Genomic DNA, 20,382 nt, shown 5'->3' with positions numbered 1-20,382 from the left:
TCACATCTTTCAGCCAGCTGTCCCTGCAGAGAAAACATCTCTCTCCGTGTCGCTCAGCCTGCAGTACATCCAGGGTTTGCTTAACCGCAGAAGAAAAACACTGCAAGAAACATCCGTAGAAAATGAGATGAACCAAAAAACAAATAAAGTCCTTCGTTAAGCGAGTTGATCGTGGTGGAGGACTGCATCTGGAGATAGTTAGCCACAGCACAGGGTTAACTTGCTTGCTATCCCCTTAGTTTGTCAATGGGAACAACCTCCTCTCTCCTCCCACATCTCTGTTACTCTGCCTGTGGTTTAGCAGATAACATAATTACATCATGACAGTCCCTGGATGGGAATGCTGCTGTTTAGCATAATTGGCAACCTGTTTTTTCCCTGAGGGCTTGTTTCATGGGTTGTATACCAGCAGGGCAGAACTGAGCCTTCAGCACAAAGGTGTCTGGTGGCACAGACCGGGTTTTTTTAACCCCTAAGAGCTGACACACCCTCTGTGTTTATGGGGCCACAGGTTTTATTACTATGTTCCAATTTATTTTTTTACTCTTTATGCACTAAATTCCACATGGGAGTGAGAGGAGAGTGGAGGAACAACAGAGGAGGCAGAACTAATTAAATTAGCCATTTCTTAAAACAAATAAATACCAGGCAGTTCAATCTCATTTAAAAAATAAATAAATGCCAGCACATAGCCCATTTTTATTGGTTCAAGCAGTTACTTCCATGCCCAGATGTTAACACAGGAAAACTTGTGATTCTTGAGGGGTTTATTTTGTCTTACTCTATTTCTTTATAACTCACTTTGTGCTCCTACCATTTTTGGCATTTTTATTTTTTTTTACACATGGGGTGGTAGCAAAAGTTTTGAGACAAGCCAAAAAAAATGTTGTTCTTTAGGGGGTAAAGAAAAAAGGAATGTGTTTGGGGTAAGAGAGTTGGGAAGTTTGGGTAATACTGAGACGGTGCACCAGGTGACCCTTCAAGAAGAGACAGTGAAGTGAAGAGTCTTTTCTGAGGATTTCCAGCAGCCCGTTCTAGCCAGCAGCTTGCTGTGAAGTTACGTGAGAAAGACAGTCATCAGTTCATCTCTGTTGTGGCTGGTGTTGTATTGATGTGTGTTTTTTGTTGTCTTTTTTTTGTTTGTTTGTTTGTTTTTGTTTTTTTTTTTCCTGACATAGGGACAGGAACTTTCCTTTTCTAACCCAAGGATTGGGGCTGGAGTCTCACAGAGAGATACAGACGTGTGTGCGGTCACATATATTTGTAGAAGTTTGTACTATCAGATTAAGATTTATATTATATTCTTTGTGTAAACTTCTGTAGTGAACTTTTCAAGAAAACTGACATTTTTCAAAGTATTTCTTGTCTCTTATCAGTTAAAACAGAAATGCCAGAGCTCCGATAGTGATCACTGCAAATGGTTCTTTGTCTAAAACCACTTAAATAACTGGGACATGAGACACTGAGCAGCACTCAGAGCTCCTCTGTAGCAGGATATAGTGGATTTAGGGTAAATTCTGCTACAGCAGGGTTTTGCTTAGGTCTCACCAAAGCTGGGTAGATGCCACAAGAGGTAAATGGGGTCCTTTAGTTTGGTGGACACAGCCCTCCGTGTCACCTAGTCTTGCTGTAATTACCTGAGAAGAGAGCCATCTGCGTTACAGTGAAAGTTAAATTTGACCTGAAATGAAATTGTTGATGAGAACTTTGTTCTTAAAAAACAAACAAACAGACAAGTTCTGTTTTTTTGTTTTTGTTTTTTTATTGTCCACTAGGCATTTTCACCCATTAGTCACCTGCTCTTACTGGCGGGTGCTTTCATGCTTATAAACAAAATACCAAATAACCCCCCCCAGAAGTCCTTTGACTCCATATAAAATGTCAATTATGTTCTTTTCAACAGCTTGTATGAAGCACACCAAGGGCAGTATTCTGCCTGTGTGTATTCGGCTCTGCATTTAAGCTCTGTCTTGTTTTAGCCAGGAAATAGGTGGGTTCATCAACATAGTTCGTGGAGACAAAGGTCCTTTCCAAGAGCCAGCATGCAGGGCCGTGAGCCACAGAGCAGTTGTGGTTCTGAAATCAGTTTGAAGACAGGTTTAAGACCAGGGGGGTGCTGACTGTGGAGGATGCCAGTGCTGGTGCTGGAGCTGGATGGGCCTTGCTGGTGGGACCGGGAGCCTCACTCAGTGTGACAGGGCTGTGTCTGTCTGAAGCCCTCTTGAGAGCTGGTGGTGTGGCAGGGAATGGGAGAAACCTGGCCGAGCTGTTGCAGTGAAGTCAAAGCACAAAGCTGGATGAGAAGAAGGGAATGGCAGGATGATCCTGTTAACATCATTTCCCTGCCACAGCTGGGCCTCCTGCTGCTGGACACCTGTCTGAACCCCATAGGGCAGCCTTTAAAATAGGAGGTTATATGGCCCTGTTAATATGGTCACTGCTGGCTCCCATACGTTCCCTCATGGCCATCAAATGGTACCCATGCTACTACTGACACTAGACATTCAAAAGTTATGGGTCAAGTTCATGATATCATGACAAATCAAAAATAAAACTCTGGACCTTTCCTTTTCTTTTCTTCTTTCTTTGCCACTTGGAGGTTGCTATCTCAAGCTGTCTCTTACAAACACGAAGCTGAAAACTTTTGGGTTTATTTTTAAGTGAAAAATTTTAAATAGAGAACCGGTTCCCAGTGACTTGCTATTCATAAAAGCATGAAATTGCCGTAAGATTTGCCAAGAAGCTTCGAGTTAGTTACATCATGCATACCTCTGGCAGGAGCCCTGCGGGAGCGGTGCGGGGTCCCCTGCCCATCCTCTTTTGGGTCCCTGCCGGGTGAAAATTGCCGCCCTCTCGCTGAGCCCGAGCCCAGCAGCCAGCTGGGGTGGAAGGAAGCAAGCTGGGGAGCAAGCGCTGGGCTTGGAAATGCTGAGTGCTTGAATGTTTGCACGAGCAGGAGGGAGGTTTAGGGGGAATTATAAACGTTTTTCAAGCCAAGAGAAGTGATTGAACCCTTGATCACTCCTTTTCATTTCCAGAATGTCACAACCACTCCCCTGAGCTCAGGAAACTTGCAGTCATTTGTTTGCAAGCTGCTTGAAAGCGCTCTTTTAAAAAATAATTGTTAGCCTCTCTGTTTCCTAACCTGCTTTTACACCAAGCCTGTTGAGCTGGAGTTGAAGTTACACATCAGCTTTGTTCGGCCGTGTCAAAGAGGGATTTTTGGGAGGTGTTTTCTCAGGGAGGCAGGTTGCAGCTGGCTGCTGGAGGGGCCCCATGCCTTTGGCAGGCAGGGAAGCACAGAGCAGAGTGGGCTTCAGGCAAGAAAATGAGACTGCAGAGCTACAGCACCCACCTGAGCAAGGGTGTCCATCATCTGTGGGCTCCTTGCTTTCCTTTGCCTCCTGTTCTGGGGGTGAGCAGGGTGCTGGGGGAACAGCCAGGCTGTGATGCCTGCTGTGTTCCGGCCAGGAATGCGATCGGGATGCAATCCCTGCGGCTGCTTTGTGCAGCTGTGTCGGACAGCAGGGAATGACAGGGAACTATTGCCAGGCAGGAAAGCAGGCACCCCAGAAGCCTGCTGGGAGCAACCCCGGAGAAGGACACTGGTGCAAACACCACCGGAGGAAACTCAGCGTTTGAGGCTCATTTCTTTGGAGGAGAACCAATCCAAATAGCTTATAAATGAATGGATAAATAGCTCGCGCTCTCTGTTGTGGTGCCCGCAAACTGCCAAATCTGTCACGTGAAAGCCCATGATGAGAGTGTGAGGAGCAGTCAGGGCAGGAAGAAACTGCAAGTGGCACTTTCTGATGTATTCCTGTGGGCTTCTCGAAGAGATGGCTCACGTTCCCAGGGACCTCTGGAAACAGTCGTGTGCTCTATCACATAATGTTCCCTCCCTAGGAAAACATTTGGTAGTAGTTTAAAAAAGAAAACTTCAGAGAGCTTATGTAAAGCCAAAGTGAATTTGTTGAACCCTGATGCGTACATACTTTACTTGGGATGATGTTGAATTTCCAGTGCTGGTTTGAGCTGCTAGCAATAGTTGCAGAACTTTTCAGTGACACTCGAGCTTTTGTACTTTTTAACAAATCCTTCCTTTTAAACACACAACTATATACTAACACTTCTGAGTTTTGTTCATCTGGATCTATGTGGCCACAGTGCTCACAAAGTGGGAAAATTTGAGCCTTGTCCTTAACCTTATACACACTTCTTACTGCCTAATCCTATTCCTATCTTTGGCACAAGATTGTGTGTGAATTTCTTCTGTAAGTTCTTAAATGTTATGCTTGTTCAATTCACTTTGAAGTGTGTTATATTTCAAGTATGAGTGGGTTATTCTTTAATACAGTATTATCCTCCTGAAGATGTGCTACCAGAAACATTGACTCTTCCCAGCAGATTGTTTTATAGAAATATCCAATAATATCAGCTGTACTTCCAACATACTCAAGAACTTCAGCTATCTCTGGGCCCATGACATCCTGGTTTGCTTCGCTTCACTTCTCCAATGATATTTTATTTCTTCTGAATCATTAAACAGCAATATACTGAAATTTTTCAATGTTTAGGGTAGCTGTAAGTTTGATCTTATCGTTAACTAAAGTACGACAGTGAATGATATTGAGGTTGAGTTACTCATGTTTATAGCTGGTTTTAAGTTGATTTTTGTATTGCTTGCAATGGCCACAATATTTCAAGTTTTTTTTCACTAAGGTACTGCAGAATTGAATATTCATGTTTGTAGCAGTGCTACCTGCTGACAGAGCTGGGTGGTTGCAGTTCCTCCATGCCAGGCAAACGAACATCACTGCTGAAACTAAGGGCTGTGTGAATGTTGATGGTGTAGCATGAATATGCATCGTCAGGACCGAGATGGGGTCTTGTGTTTTATAGCTACTCTGAGGCTTGAGGGATGCTCACCCACTTCCCACTAAAATAATTCAGCTTAAACTTGTTCACAGAAATTCAAGTTGATGCTTTGTTTTAGCCTATGGATTACAAAGATTGTTCAATGCCAGTGTATGACTGCAAGAGGTTTTAGAAAACGACATGCTGTAAAAAAGCAAAAACAAATAATCATATGGTTTTTTTTTGGATATCTAAAAAATCTTTAAGATGCAACAGCTGAGCTAAACATTTTTGTTGAAAAATCAGAACTCTGTTGTTTGAGCTCTTCTCTTTCATTTTGTAGTTAGAGTTGGTGTAAAAACAGTCTCTGTTTTTTTGTTTGTACAGCTCTTGTCACAAACAGGTCCTGATCTATAACTATACCTCTTAAGCACTGTGATAATACAAGTCATTTATTATTAATGGAGAGCAGAGAATTGGGGACCTGAAATACAGCATGAAACAAGGAAGTGGGGAAATGAATGTATCAATTATGTATTTGCCGTGTTTATGGTGCTCTTAGAGTTGTTGTTTTCCCTGAAGGGAAAAGGAAAATTCTGCTGTAAAAGCTGAGCATGTTCTCAGTGCCTTTTCTGATGACAGGATGGCTTCTCCCCACCCAAGGCCTCACCAAGCCATGAGACCCTCTGGCTGACTTTGTCACAGTCCTCCAGGACCAGAGACCTGAAGGGGCACCCAGGCTACTTTCAGCCCCTGCTCTGCTCACCTCTCCAGGCTCAACACCTGAGGCAGCTCATGGGGCATCTTCCATAAATGCTGATTCAATGGAAAAAATAAAGTTCAACATGTATACAGATCAGTCTTCAAATCTGCTTAAAGATGATTCTCTAATTCTGTGGTGTTTTACGGTGCCACTAGCTTGCTTGATGGAATTGCTACTTCTTGATTTTGTAGGAAAGGGAATATGCTGTTTTTATTTAAAGTATAACTAAATCCTATCGCAAATTGCATATGGACCTTTCTTTTTTTTTTTTCTTTTTTTCTTTTTTTTTTTTCCTTTCTCATGAAAAATGCCCCTGAGCTTCAGAGTTTAATTTGGTAAAGGAAGAGCAGCTGGGCTGACAAATATGTCAGCTTGTGTCTGATTTTCTCCACCCTGGCCCTAATAAGGAGCAAGATGCAGGGAATAAAACAGCTGTGTGCTGTGCAGCGAGGCATGAGGAGAGTAATGAAACATGATGCTGAAGAAAAGTCAGCTGCAACTTGGCGACTCCCATTTTCTCACAGCAAATAAGATAACTTCAGCTGTATTCAGGATCCTGGTATTATACACACAGAAAAAATATGAACAGTTTTTGCATGTTGTAGCTTTAGAATTGACAAATTGGCATTTTGACTGAGAGGAGCTATGTTTAATCATTAGTAGTTTCTTGTGAGTGCGTTGGAGTTGTATTATTTCTGTTTATCCAAGCTAGTATCTAGCAACAAAGGCAAACAGTTTAAAGGCAGATGAAAAATAAACTTAAAATAAACACAGTTTTCTCTACAAAGACAGCAGGACTAATAGCCTGCAAAAACGCTTGCAATGACAGCAACACTCAGAAATTTGCTAGCTGGATTTAAAAGTGTCCTTGACCTCTGCTGGGTTCAGAGGCCAGCTGGGTTGCAAAAAGAAACTATTTGCTTCAGGTTTGACTTGTGTGCTTGTGGACAAGTGCAATGTGCTGTTTCCTGTACTAGAAAAAAGGTGTTGAAGTAGTGCCAGTATGAAAGAAAACATCACCTTTAAATGGCAGTACAGTGAGCTCGAGCTCGGGGCTGTGTGCAGGGAATTTAATTACACAGCAGATCAGATTGAACCTAGGATTTTTTGTATGTAAATATTCTGTTAATTGCAGATCCAAAGCTCCTTATTATTTTATCTAAATGTGAGGAAGCGCTGGGGTGGGAGCCCCCCAAAACCAAACCTGCTTTTAGATTTATAAACATGTTGACTGTGGAAGACTTGGTTAAAGATGTACGATAATGGGAAAAGCACACATGAAATGTTAATGCAGAGTTGTTTTTGGAAAGGATGTTGGGTTGTCAGGAATGAATTGGGGTGGGTGGACGGGGGAGGAGAGACGTGTAACTACCTTCCCTGGCTTCCTTCATGTGGAAGAAGGAAACAGCCACCACTGTGAGTGCTTCAGGCGGTCATCACGCGAGCCTTTGATGTGGTGTGGGGGTCAGGGCACACTGCTGTGAGGGCCTCTCCTCTCAGCTCTTGTACCCTCGTGTGAGATCTTACACAACAGGCAGTGAACTCAGGCACTCTTCCTGCTAAAACTCTTCCCAAACTCGTCCCCATCCCCTCCTGTCCCCTCCTGCCTGTTCCTGTCTGAACTCCGTGGCACACCACCCAGCTCAGTCATGTCAGCACACTGTTTAGCTGGCCCTCCTGTGAAGTAGTAAGGAACTCATTTATTTTTAAAAATCCTTTACAAAAAAGTTATTTTTCTGCTGGCTCAGCACAGTGAGAAAGTGCAGCCTCACAAATAGCGACTGACATGGATGTTCAGCTGATGTTTCTACCAAGATGCTGTGAGAATACAGGCTGAAATAGCTGGAGATATGCCTGTGGGCTTAGCATCTCTAGAAAACCATATCTGTGTACCTACTCCACTGGCGGTGTCGATGCTTTCTGGAGACATCCCACTGCTCATAGCACCGTGGGAAGCAGTTCTTTGGCCACGAGCTGTGAGGACACAACTCTGTCTTTCCATGTGTGCTGAGGGAAGGGTAGAAAGGCATCGGAGAGAGATCAGCAGCCAAGTTGGTTAGCCCGCACAGCAGGCCAGATGAGCTGCTGGCAGCATAAAATTCTCACTCGGGGTGATGTCAGGCTCCAGGTGAATCAGCCAGCTTAGATCCAAAGCAGCCCCGAGCTTGTGGCTGCTTAGGTATGGAGGGAAGTGAAGCCAGACAGCCTTTGAGGAAAAGCCCAGAGTAACTTTGGCTGTGCTTTGCCTCTTGCGAGGTTTTTGACTCAGCTCTAGTAGTGGGTCGCTCGGACTGTCTGAGGGTGTGCTGATTCACTCCTTGGGCTGGCTCCCGAGAGGAGCTGTCGTTTATCAGCTAGAGCCGCAGGGATTCAGCGGGCTGAGGGCACAAGGACTGCCCAGCACAATTCGCACCAGGCTACTGGGCTGTCACTTGCTGTGCTCCTTTCATTTTTTCTTCCAACAAATTCCTGCTGACTATTTCTCATCAAATTCCTGGGAGCTCTGGGGATGGCACATTCCAGTTTGGTGGCAACATAGCGTACCTATTACGTTTGCTCCCCTTTTGTCAGGACAAACCAGCACCGGGGAGCAGCAAGGACATGGCCTTCCCCTGTTTTCCTTCTCCTTGGCAGGGGCTGCAGCTAGGACAGGTGGTACAGAAGCTTCTGGCCCCACTGAGCAGATGGGGAGTAACTTTGCAGCTAGCTGGAGGAGTGGGAACAGGGCCAAAGGCTTCCACGTGGCACACTTGGCATGCTTTTATCTCAGCGTCAGTAGTGCATATGTATTAATTACTGCAAAAGATGTTTTTATTTTTATTCCTGCTTATTACCACATAGGAAGAGGGGCCATGTACTCACTTCAGATTATATTCAATAGCCAGTGTCTGGGAAGTTTTATCACTTGCCTGTAGATAAAAATATCCATAGTAAATTTATTGTAGGTATTTTACTCCCCTGTATTAAGACTACATCAAGAAAAGTCAGTCAGCAAGGAAATATTTCCAGTTCTGCAGTTCTGGTTTTCAAATGTGACGTTAAAAATATCATTAGGGAATTTAACAAGATGAGTATGTGCAGCACACTTCTAGGTTGAATTACAGAATTATCCAAAAAGGTTTTAAAACTATAAATAGAAATCTATATACCATTGTACTTCAGGGAGATTTATTCCTTAATATTCTGATACATAGCATTAGTTTTCAATCCTCAGCCTTTCAAAGCAATTTGGATGCTCTTTCACATGTGCTGCTTTTGTTGTTGTTGTTTCTGTCCTCCCACATCTCTGTTACTGTGCTTGGAGTTTTTTTCCCCATTTTTGTGGAGAAGTTGCTTGGACCTAGAAGGTGACCTTTGACCTGATGTTTCATATATCTGGAAAATGTAACTGTCTGGAAATTTTCCATTTGCTTCTTTTCACTGGAGTATTGGGGTTGAGAAGAGAGGAACAAGCAACCCACGTTGAACTGCAGATCCCTTTTCTTTTGGTCAGAGCCAGCTGTGTTCCAGTCAGAGAGCAGGTATCGAGACGTTTGCAGCCAGATCACTTTCAGACCTGCATAACAGGATTGCTAAGCATTTGTTTATTCCTTTCCATTCCTTTGCCTTACCAAGAAGTTAAACACTGGGCTGGAGAGCAGGAAGTAGTGCAGATGTGTTAATACGGACTGTGTGATGCCAAAATGTAAATTCTTAATTTGCAAACACATTTGTGGGCATAATACAACCATAAGGTCAGGTCCTTACTCAATCTGTAAGCAAAATCCGAGTGCATTTTGACACAAGAAGGAGGTGAAAACAGAGTAGATGTGATTACAGAGGTAAAACCACTGCATTAATGCACCACAGAACACCCCCCACTTGCTTAAATGCCTGCGTAGATGTAGTTGGGAGCCTAGCACAGGTATGGCACGGGCAGTTTAGCCAAGCAAGGTAAAAAGACAGACAGCTAAACAAGCTCTTCCAGGCTCTAAGAAATTAATCCCAAGTGTACAGCTGAAAGAGAGAGCTGGAATAAATGCATGCGGGAGACTGCACCATTGCTCAGGCAAATCTGAAACGTGTGACTTGGCTCGTGATCCTCCTCTCCTGTGCACAGCATCAAAGGAGCGGGTGGCAGGGTGTGCGTCTCCCAGCTTCCACGTTAACATGCTGTTCTCTGAAGGGTTTAGAAGTGCCTGTGCAGGATTAGTACGGTGCTGGCTGTGCTTTTTGCAGAGCCTAGGCAGGGACCCACCAAAGGGGAGAGCAGAATATGGCCTTTTGTCCACAGATGCAAAATGACTGGATTTCCCTTGCTCTGGCTTTCTGCAGCAAGGTAACGCTTTGCCTGTGGTGAAATGGGAGTTGCATGGTTCACCCCATAAACGTTCAGCTCTCTGAACTTTGCCATTGCCGGTCCATGTGTGACTCTGACAACCCAAAGGGCATCACTGCATACATATACCCTTGCAGAAGCCCAGGGGCATTCAGGCTGCAGCTACCTGAGGAGAATCCCCCCGCTAGCCATGCCGGCTGCTTTCAGGCAGCAGCCAGAATCCATCTGAAGTAGCCGCAGCCCACCCTGTTTAGCTCATTGCCAGCAGGAGGCCCAATTAACATTTTGCAACACTGGCAGTTCCATATGGAAACTACCATTCAGCCGCCTACATTTGAACTTCAGCTCTTTCCTTTCATTTAATTAAAACACAATCAAGTCAATTAGCTCATGACAGAGTTTCCCCAAAGTTAAACTCCAGATGTATGGCAAGGCAAAAGCATTCAGATGCCAATTCATTGTGCTGCTCTGAGGTAGATTATAGCTCTCCCGTTTGTCAGTTTATCCTCTGGGGATTAGTTTCATTTTTTCCCCTTCCAAGTAGAAAATAAAAAGAGAAAAAGAAAAAAGACCTGTCTTTCCATCTGGTTTTGGTCAAGAAAAATTGATATAACATTACAGAACTTGAGAGATTTATTGAAAATGACATTGATAGTGTCAGAATGACTTCTGTTTTTTAATGACCACGTCAAACATTTTACCACGCAGTGTCTTGATTTTTTTCCAGTAAGCTCCAGGAATAAGTGGCTTACCATACTCTATAGTGAGTTGATGAGTTATTGTTCTTGTCACTAAATTGGGATAATATACAGCTGCACAAACATGTTGATTTTGCTGGCATGAAAACCGTGACTTCAAACTCTGTTCCCTTTGGCAAGACTGTATAGAAAATTATAACACTGCCAGAAAGAGGTTTTGAGGTCTCAATAAACCAAGATGACTTTTGCAGCACATCCCTGCAGGACAGCTGGGTGCAGTGAGAGGAAGAGAAAAATAACTGAACCAACTAACTGGTAGGTAGAAAGTGTAGAAATCCTGCAGACCTAAATTCACACCTAAGGTAACCTTCAACTGGAGCCATTGCATTTTCAGTTGCATTTCTCAATTCATTCATGATTAGACATGGCAATTCCCTGAGTCACCCATATTGCGATGAAGGTTATACTGACACAATTTAAGGGTGATGGGGTGATACCACACTAATATTTGCAACTGAGATATCCAGTGCCAGTGAAGATAGTAGGTATTGGTCCTACCATAGCATGTCAGTGTCACTTGGTTCTGTGTCTTTTCCTGCTTAGTGATTCAAGTGATGTTGTACTTTCTCTTATAAGCAGAGCCACAATTTTTCTTGCAGAAAGCCCATACTTATTGCATCAACCATGTACATGTGATTTCCCATATCTCTACAAATCAATTTAGCTACCCAAGTACAGCATCACCTTCTTCCAGCTCTTGCTGTTGGCTGAATGGCTTCCAAACTGCTTTTTGCAGAGGACCAGGTAGGGTGTTCTTTGAGAAGGAAAGGACAGGAGGTTTCAGTGCTATTCATTTGGGAAGGAGGAGGAACCCAAGTCTTCTGCCTGCCCATTTGCCTACTCTAGGCAAATGCATGCTCGTTTAGTGGATTAATTTGGGCTTAGGCACGTGGTATGTGCTAGGCTGTTTAGTGCTGTCAGGTTCATGGCTACAATTTCATGGTATTCTGGCTGCAGCTGATTTAGGCTGTCTGCCCAGACCGATCTGGCCCATGCCACAGCTCTCTCCTTATCCGATCCCGACACTTCAAGCGTCTGTAGGATTTTGCTGAATACTATATCATTACAGTGGCCCAGATTAAAAATAATATTTTTAAAAAGGAAAGAGGGTAGAAAGGGGAGACAATTTTGGTCTGGATCATTGAGATCTACTTGAGATCAAGCCCAATGAACAGTTGTATTTTTTTACAACTGAAAGGATGGAATATTTTTTTAGGGTCAGGAATGAGCAGATGGAAGAGTAGAGAAGAAAATTCCTTCATCACCAAAGCCAGTCTGCTGTGAGAGTCTGGTCTGGGCTTATATTTTATGTGCAGTACAGCAGAGTTTTCAGATAATTTTAATCTCATGACTTGCAGCACCTGCACTTTCAAAGTCAGAGCACTTCTGATCAGAGTTCCTCAGTTTCCCAATAGCACAATTCTTGGCCTAGGGACCTAAATTCTACCTTATTTCTTTTGTTGGGTGTAGCCGTAAGAGCTTTTTTACTCCAGGATAAAAAGAATTGTTGTGACAAGAATAAACTAATTAAAATTTGCTTAGAGGCATTGATTCCAGTGTACTTGTTATTTAAACCACCTTTCAGATGAGAATTATTAATCAGCAGTTTTGAAAGATATTTCATACTAACAGCAAAGTCTACCTAATAAACTCCTTCTCATTGGGACTCAATGTGAATATGGACTAATTAAAGCTATTCAGATTCAATAAAGGACTCTTTGAAAGACAATCTGAGTATATACCTGCCAACTACTTAAGCTATCTGGGTTTTATCTTTGTTAAATCATCACTGACAGAAGTTACTAGCAATAAACTACAAGCAACAAATTATGATCCATTACCTATTAAAATGTGGCTCTACTAGAAAAAGAATACCATAACAACATCATATATATTTATATATATAATCTGCATGACTCTGATTATCCAATAGTGAGGTTACATTCTTCTGCTGGCTTTCCACTTTCATTACCAAGAGTAAAAAGTACAGTACAACCTATTGCATAAGTATAGACCTCTCCTTTTGTTCATGAATTATCTTTAACCCAAATCTTTAAAAAGAGATGGTCTAAATGCATTCTAGACCAAAAGGCATGGAACCAGTAGAATCACAGCTATTTATTTCAAAGTAATCTATGGTGGACTCACTTGAAACAATTTGATGGATAGTTTTTGTTGAATTTTGTAACGTGTTCTAAATTCTTACCTGAAGAAGGTATTTGCGTGTTTCAGTGCTGACGTGAACATCTCAGTGCTGAAATGCACCATGCTATGGAAAAACTGCATATAATCCATGCTGCTGCTCCAGCCACACAACACCTCTGGAGATCATTCAGAGCAGAAAAGTGTCTCCCAGGCAGCTGCAGAGATCAAAGTTGTTTCTTGCAAGTAGCCTTGCTAGGATCAGATGTGTTCAGGCATTTCCATCTTTGGTTGTTTATAGGAAAGTTAAGGTCATCCCTAAACCAATCTAATCTTTGCTGGCTGCTTGGAAGCTCAGGGAAGGGCTTTTTATTTCTTTCTTCGAGTCTGTGCCAGTGTTATTTGGCTTTGCAGTGTCTCAGTGACATAGCTGGTCTTTTACAACGCGATTTCCTTTTGGAGATTATGATATAATGCTTGGGATGACATCAACAGGAATGGTTAATAGACTTAAAGGATGATGTTCTTTGACTTATTTCCCTTGCATCTTCTGCTACCTGGAGTAATAGGTCCCTGATGGTACTGATTTAAATGTTACCCTCTAGCTAACAAGAAAGGTCAGAAACAGATGTGTCAAGCACTGCAGAATCAAATGCCTCGAGCCTTTCAAATTACTTGACTGAAGCACTGCTGGTACCAGTGCATTGTCTCAGTTTATTCAGACAATGTCTACATTGGCAGGCACTGCAGTGTGGTGGAAATGAGTGTGTAAAGTAAAACAGTTGCAGCTGTTTTGGTTTTAGCTGGCTGTAGCCTGGTACCCCAGACTGATTGCTCCTCAGCACATGGAGCACAAGATGCCTTCCTGGAGTTCATCTTCCAGTTCAGTTGCATGCTTAACAAAACTTGTTCATGCTCTTTGTAGCTGCTGTGAAATACAAAGCAAAGCTCAGCAAGTGGAAGCAGTCTGGAGGTTTCCTTTGGAAGCAAGTCCTGATGCAAACAGAAACACTGACAGAGGCACACAATTGCTTACAGTGAGTGGGGAACATCAGCTCAGAACTCATCCAGGAACTTAGAGCTAGAATATTAATATCCAAAGCTCCAGTGATAACCCTTTTGTTTTTACTTTGTTTCTTAAACTCCATCTTGTAACATCCTTATTCTTGGACTCTCAGTTCAGAAGAACGTACATATAATTCTCCAGCCCACCCTTTTTTGTCCCCTGGAATCAAAGCATGAATGGCATTGGAGCACTGTCAGTACTTTTCATAAAGAAAGTCAAGTGAAATAGTACGCAAGCTCAAAATGTGTCTGGCTAGTCAACAATAAAAGCTATTTCTTTTTTAAAAACAAACTTCATTTAAATGAACCTTCTTATGTTTTCTCCAATATTCGTGTAAGACACTTAACCTTTAGATGTAAAATCTGCATCTAGGATAAAGGACAAAGATATAACAAAATAGATTATGCAGTGTATTATATGCAGTATATAGTACAGTCAGAAGTCCTAATGTCAAACTTAAAAATTATGTTTGTTGAAGGCAATGGAATGACTCATTGGCTTTCTGACGATGGTGGGAAGAAGGGAGGTCTTCAAGACCCTGTGCAAATAGAAAGAATAACACAAGTGACTAAATTCCTCATCTTGGAAAACTAAGGTGTTTCCTTTCATCTGAGCGTATAGTGCTTATAATGATTAATAGAAGGTACATAAGCTCTCTGAGGTGCAAAATACACTCCTTTATTCCTAAATAATACATGACCTACAAAGCAAACAGTGTAAATCTTAAACACCACTTTCCTGCTGAGTGTTTCACAGATGAGAACTAACAGCTTTTGAAAAGATCTTTCCATATATGCTGTGGAACGTCATTGCTGCATTTTTTATTTTTTTTCCCTCTAGGCAACTTAGTAGTTGCTAAAATATGCTACCTTATGATTGCTTTTGAATTTAAATACGTCATTTTTCCTAGAAGTGTTAGTTTATCTCAGATTATTTCTAAGGCCAACCTATGATGTTTGGCCATGCTTATTCTTTTTTTTTTTTCAGATACATATTTAGATCCCTTTTTTCCAAATGAAGGAAGTGGTACAAGGTCAATGGATGAGTAAATTCCCAATTATGAGCGCTTACGGAGCTCATTTGATAGACTCCTCATGTTTTATGGTCAGAAGGAGTTAATGTTGAATCCCCTTTTCAAGAGATGCAGTCTTCCTAGACAGAATTATTCACCACTAAATTGATCCTTTTTTTTTCTTTTTTTTCTTTTTTTTTTTTTTTTTTGGTATGTTGGCTAATTTGAAGCAGGCAGATTTCTTTAGCGGGGATGAATATCATTATTTCAGAGTTAAATATTTTCAGCAGAGGGCAGAGGAGGGAGTGATCCAAATCCATGTTTCTCTGTGGGGAACTATTGGAGCCGTAATCCTCCAGTCCCTCTGGCAGGCAAAGGAGAAAAAATTCAGATGAGCGTTTTGTGAAAGTGGTTGCCTGCACCAGGCTGGACTCCATGACCCAGGAGGAGTTGAAAAGAGCTATGTTCCAGTATTTATAAAGACTGTGCTGTCTATCACCAGGGCGCAGGCTCTTCACATCAATAACCCAGCCTTTCAAAGCCAGTGAAGACAAGAACATGGGTTTTGTCCTGCTGCAGCCAAGGAGCGGGTAGCCTTTCACTAATGAGCTCATGGACTGCCTCTGCAAATGAGATAATGCTTGGCTCCTGTCCCGGGACAAAACTCTTCAGCCACCAGATCCTCATCTCTTTCCTTCAGCACCTCGCTCCTGATTCTTTGGGCTTGCTAGCACAGATTTCACAAGCAGCTGTGGTTTTCCACAGCCCTGAGTGCTGCAGAAGCATTGACTGGGAGGTGACTTAGTCCAGCCTCTCGCTGTGAGCGGGATTACTCCTAGCAGGAGATGAGGGCAGCCCTGACTAAGCCCTAGAAACCTCCAAAGGCAGAGATTCCCCACCCTGCACCCTCCTCCTGGAAGTGCATTCTTTATGTCCATCCAACCTGGCTCTCCCCAGCCACCATCTGCAGGCCTTGCACCTCCTCGTGCCACCTGGAATTGCCAAGAAAAAGTCAGTTCTCTTACCTTTGTAACTACCCTTCCAGTAATTCTCCCTTACGTCCACAGTTTGCAGCAGAGGCTTCACTATTCAATACGGGATTATACTCCACAGGCAGTGACTGCAAACCTTCAGTGAAATGCAATCTCTAATTGCAGACAGGGCACCCCTGCAGAGGTTCTGCTGCTGCCCCACACCTCTCTTCCTGCCAAGCTGCTTGCTGGCTTGTGTCAGTGGTCTTCTGATCCCCAGACTCTCAGACCCACCTCTTAGGGGCTCATCCGCTGTATGGGAGTGTCATCTTAAACCTCCCAAAGGATCACCCTGAAAACATTTTCCAGGATGTGCAAGCAAGGAAGATGGGGTTTTGTACCCATGCGATCCATAGACCTAGCCTGGCCCTTACCAAAATCATGGCTTTTTATATTTAAAGCCTGTTTCAGTACCTTTCTTCCGTCTTATCTCTATGTTATAGACCAAAAAGTACTCAAGGAAAACACTTGGAAAAAAAACTTTCAATTTTGATGTATCTGAATAACAGTAATTTCTGCTGGAAAAGTTTTCTTAAGCTGTTTCCTCCATCTCTCTGAGAGTGCAGAATTTGTTGCATTTTATGGGGTAACTCATTGATAACTAATTGATTTGAATGCTATCATTTTCATACAGAGTCATCTCTGATTTTAACTTCATAAATTTCAATGAAGTTATACAATGGATCTTTTTTTTCCCAGTACTTCATTTCAAGACATTGGGAATGAAGTTTCTTGGACTCTGATTGCATGACATCAGCTTTCTCACAGAAAAGATACTTTTTTTAGCATCCTAGATCAATCTAAAGTCTAGGACAAATATAGGTCTCATTAAATGCCATTTGTCTGAGAAACAGAGTAATAAGATTTCACTACAATGTTATGTGTCTGAATATGGATCTTCTTAGCAGCTAAGATACAGCACCAGGATTTAGGAAGTCATTTTGACAAATGTGAAATTAAAAACTTAACTGTTCCGTGCCTCATATTTTCCATCGGTAAAATGGGAGCAGTGATATTTTGTTCTTTGAATAGCACTTTCTGATTTAATGGTCCATGATTATCATTATCACTGTTGACAGTGGCATCAGCTCTGTTCCAAATTGGTTATAATTGGAATGTTTAGATGAATGACAGCAATTACAGGGCCATTATGCTGCAAACATTTAAGCCTGTGATTAATTTCATGTATGTAAGTAATCGCGGTTACTTCAGTGAAGCTACTCACGTGAATAAAATTAAGCTCATTTGAAGTGTCTGCAGGATCAGGAGTGGAATGCTCTAAGAAACCTTAGTTCTTAAATAGAAATAAATAATAGACTTCTCAGGGAAATTTCTGGGAAATTTATTTGAACTCTATGTTGCTGCGTGTTGTTCAATGAGTGCTAATTTTGTTCACAAAACTCAGTGTTACAGCCATTGATTATAAATATTGGCTTTGATATCACTCAATATGTTTTTGCAGAAAAGTAATCCTTCTTTAAATTTTGGCTACAGCCCAAAAGCATATTGTTAAATACATTTTCTTGGTATGAAGCCTAACTCATGGCATGCTCCACTGTGCGTGACTGATTACCAGGGATATCAAACCGAACTATTTCCATTCTGCTGCCAGCACAGTTATCATTAGAGCTCTTTTAAAAAGGGATGTGTTTTATTCCAAAGAAACGGTTTATGTTTTTACATTGTGTGGATTTTGTTTTCTGTATCATGATAGCTAGTTATTCAGCTTTACCAAAGATAGAGAAAATGTCACACAAACATGTGTTGAAAGGAGTTCTTCAATAGCGATAAGGAACCAGAGAAGCGTGCACGTGGCAGAGGCGTGTTGTGAGCAGCCTGCTCTGGCTGGCTCTAGTGGGGATGCTGAGCAGAAATGAAGCATGGGGCTAGCTAAGGTGAGGACTGGCTTCTGACTACAGGTGTGATAAAATGCCTGTTGACTGCCTTCTGGAAGAGAAAAATGGGGACTGCCCCACAGCCTTTTGCCGTCTGATAATGGAGTGCTTTATCTGTTAGCTACCACTTTGCTTTCCATCCTTCAGTTACCTTTGCTTTTTTTGTTTGTTTTTCAGTTGATGGCTTGGATAAGGCTTCAATCGCTAACTCCGATGGACCAGCCCCAGGATCGCAAACTCCCCCCTTCAAGAGAAAGGGCAAACTCTCTACCATTGGCAAAATCTTTAAACCTTGGAAATGGAGGAAGAAGAAGACCAGTGACAAATTCAGAGAAACATCGGCAGGTATGCAAGTGGCCCTTTGGTGACAAATAGTAAGAAACACTGTAATAGCTTTGAGGATAATACTTGAAAAGGTCTTAGATGGCAGAAATTATTTAAGCACAGTATTTTGCATATACAAAAACTGTTTGATTCTTGGCAAGGAAAACCTTACTCAGCTTCTGTCCTGAACCTGTCATCAAAAATGTGCAATTTGTTCATTTAATATTCATTATATATTATATTCTTTTGATGTTGAAAGTGTTATTTTTAATGAAGAAACACTAGACTGTATGCTACATGTTCTCAGGAATGTTGGAAGTGTCTCTGTCTTCTAATGGCCAGTGGCTTGGGTTATGAAATGAACCTTGCTTTCATGGAGACAGAAGTTTGGTCTGTTCAGAGGTGAGAAGCAGATGTGGTCATGCCCAGCAAGAGAATGAGGATCAGATTTGCAACCACTGCCTTCGTACTGGCTGCTCAGCCCCTTCACTCCCCAACTGGATAGGCTTGAAGAACAGTCTGAAATAAAATGCTGTGACTGAGTTATGTTCCTTCTGAAAATGAGCAAGATGGAAGGCTGGGATTTGGTCACCTGAACACAGGTACTTGGTACCGCTTGAGGTGCTCTGGACATCCTGGCTGCTCTCCCTAAAGGTTTTGCATTATGTTTGCCATCCCTTTGCAGATATCCCCAAAATCTTGGGGCAACTCAAGTGGCTGTAGAAAGTCACGCTGAGTAAACTGAGCCCAACCATGCATGTATGTCTCTGTGTGTCAGAGCTCTGTCCAAGCTTTCTCCAGAAAAATCCCAAAGTTCTATTTTGGGATTCACATATTTGATGCTATGCTTTTCTCAACTTGAGCTTTATCAGAGTCCATGGAGCATCTATGGGCTTTTCAGATCCATTTCCACAAGTCCGCTGTCTTCTATGCCTTTAGATTAGAAAACCAGTATTAACCTCCCCAAATGTCCCTAGTAGGCTCTTCTGAACTGTCAGGAGTACACTGTTTTATATTTTAAACCCAGCAAATGATAATTATTACAGAAGGGAACTCTGTTTTTGCAGAGTAACTACTAAAACATGTTATATTTACTCAGAAGGCAAAAAGAAGCCATCTTTTTCCTCTGGGTACCCTGTGACAACCCCACCACAATTTCTTTTACTACTGCAATCAAAAAGTTCCCCTAAGCCTGATAACTCCTGCCTTGCTTCCAGTTTTGTTCAACTTTCCTAGTACTTTTATCATATTTCTAGGGCAAAGATCTTCCTAGTTAATCACTCCTGCAGCTACATTTAGGGAGGTACATGGTCTAATATGCACCAAATTCTTCAGAGTAATCAGTATTTTTATTGCTGTATACAGACATTCCCCAAGCTGTCACCAAACATTACCTTATGTTAAACTGTTAAGCCATTAAATAATAATGCATGTGTCATTTTGCAGTTATTTTTTACAAATTAATATCTGGTAAATTTATGTTAAATACAGTATTTCTTACATTATGCTATCTTTAGCAGCCTCAATACAATCGTACAAGCATGACATCAATTCATGTAATACCAAGGCAAAACACACGTTCGTATTTCGTTTACAAAAGGAGGAAATGAGGCACAAAGCAATTGAGCTCAACATTTCCAAAAGTACCTGCGTAGTTACTTGTTTATACTTAATTTGCTTGTGTTGTTTATGATAGCATAGTCCCTGAAGTTTTTCAACAGGTGTGAAGAATCTACAGGTCCCACTGGCACTGACTTCAGATGAAGTTATTCAGGATGAAGGCATCTTAGATTGAGCACCTGAACGCTGGAGATGCCTAACAGTTGATGGAATGAACAGAAAAAAATAAATAGTTTCAGAACTGTAATAAAAATCTGGGTTTAAAATTATGCTGTAGGTATAAATAAACTCCAAGTCACAAAATGCCTTTTTCAAGTGCTGTGCAGCAACACAAGTTGGTAATAAGGGATGCTACCTCTTTCATTGAAGTTTGCTGCATTTATATGCATGAGAGCTACAATATTGTTCGCGTTACAGCAGAATATGTTGAGCACTTTAGATTGAGTCTCTGATTTTGCCCCTGTGTGCTCTCAATGCATAGCTGTGTTTATTACTCTAAAGGAGGTAATTACTGGGAAGCAGAGTCTATCTCAACTACCTTATAGCTAATTTTTAAGGGGGTACTCTGTCTTCTCAGTTAGCTCAGCTGTGTCTGC

At 41.9% G+C, this 20,382-nt stretch overlaps 1 protein-coding gene across 1 annotated transcript in view; it reads left to right on the top strand.

Annotated features, from left to right (window-relative positions):
• PHACTR2 (phosphatase and actin regulator 2) overlaps positions 1-20,382 on the top strand; it is an 80,683-nt gene that overhangs the window by 9,195 nt on the left and 51,106 nt on the right. The window contains exon 2 of the mRNA XM_084283548.1: positions 18,020-18,187. Coding sequence (XP_084139674.1) covers positions 18,020-18,187 — 168 coding nt within the window. The remainder of the gene's footprint in view (positions 1-18,019; positions 18,188-20,382) is intronic.

Source organism: Netta rufina (assembly GCF_964035555.1).
Source record: "Netta rufina genome assembly, chromosome: 3".
Taxonomy (NCBI): domain Eukaryota; kingdom Metazoa; phylum Chordata; class Aves; order Anseriformes; family Anatidae; genus Netta; species Netta rufina.
Note: the sequence above shows the minus strand (reverse complement) of the source record. Positions and strands in the feature narration are given on the sequence as shown.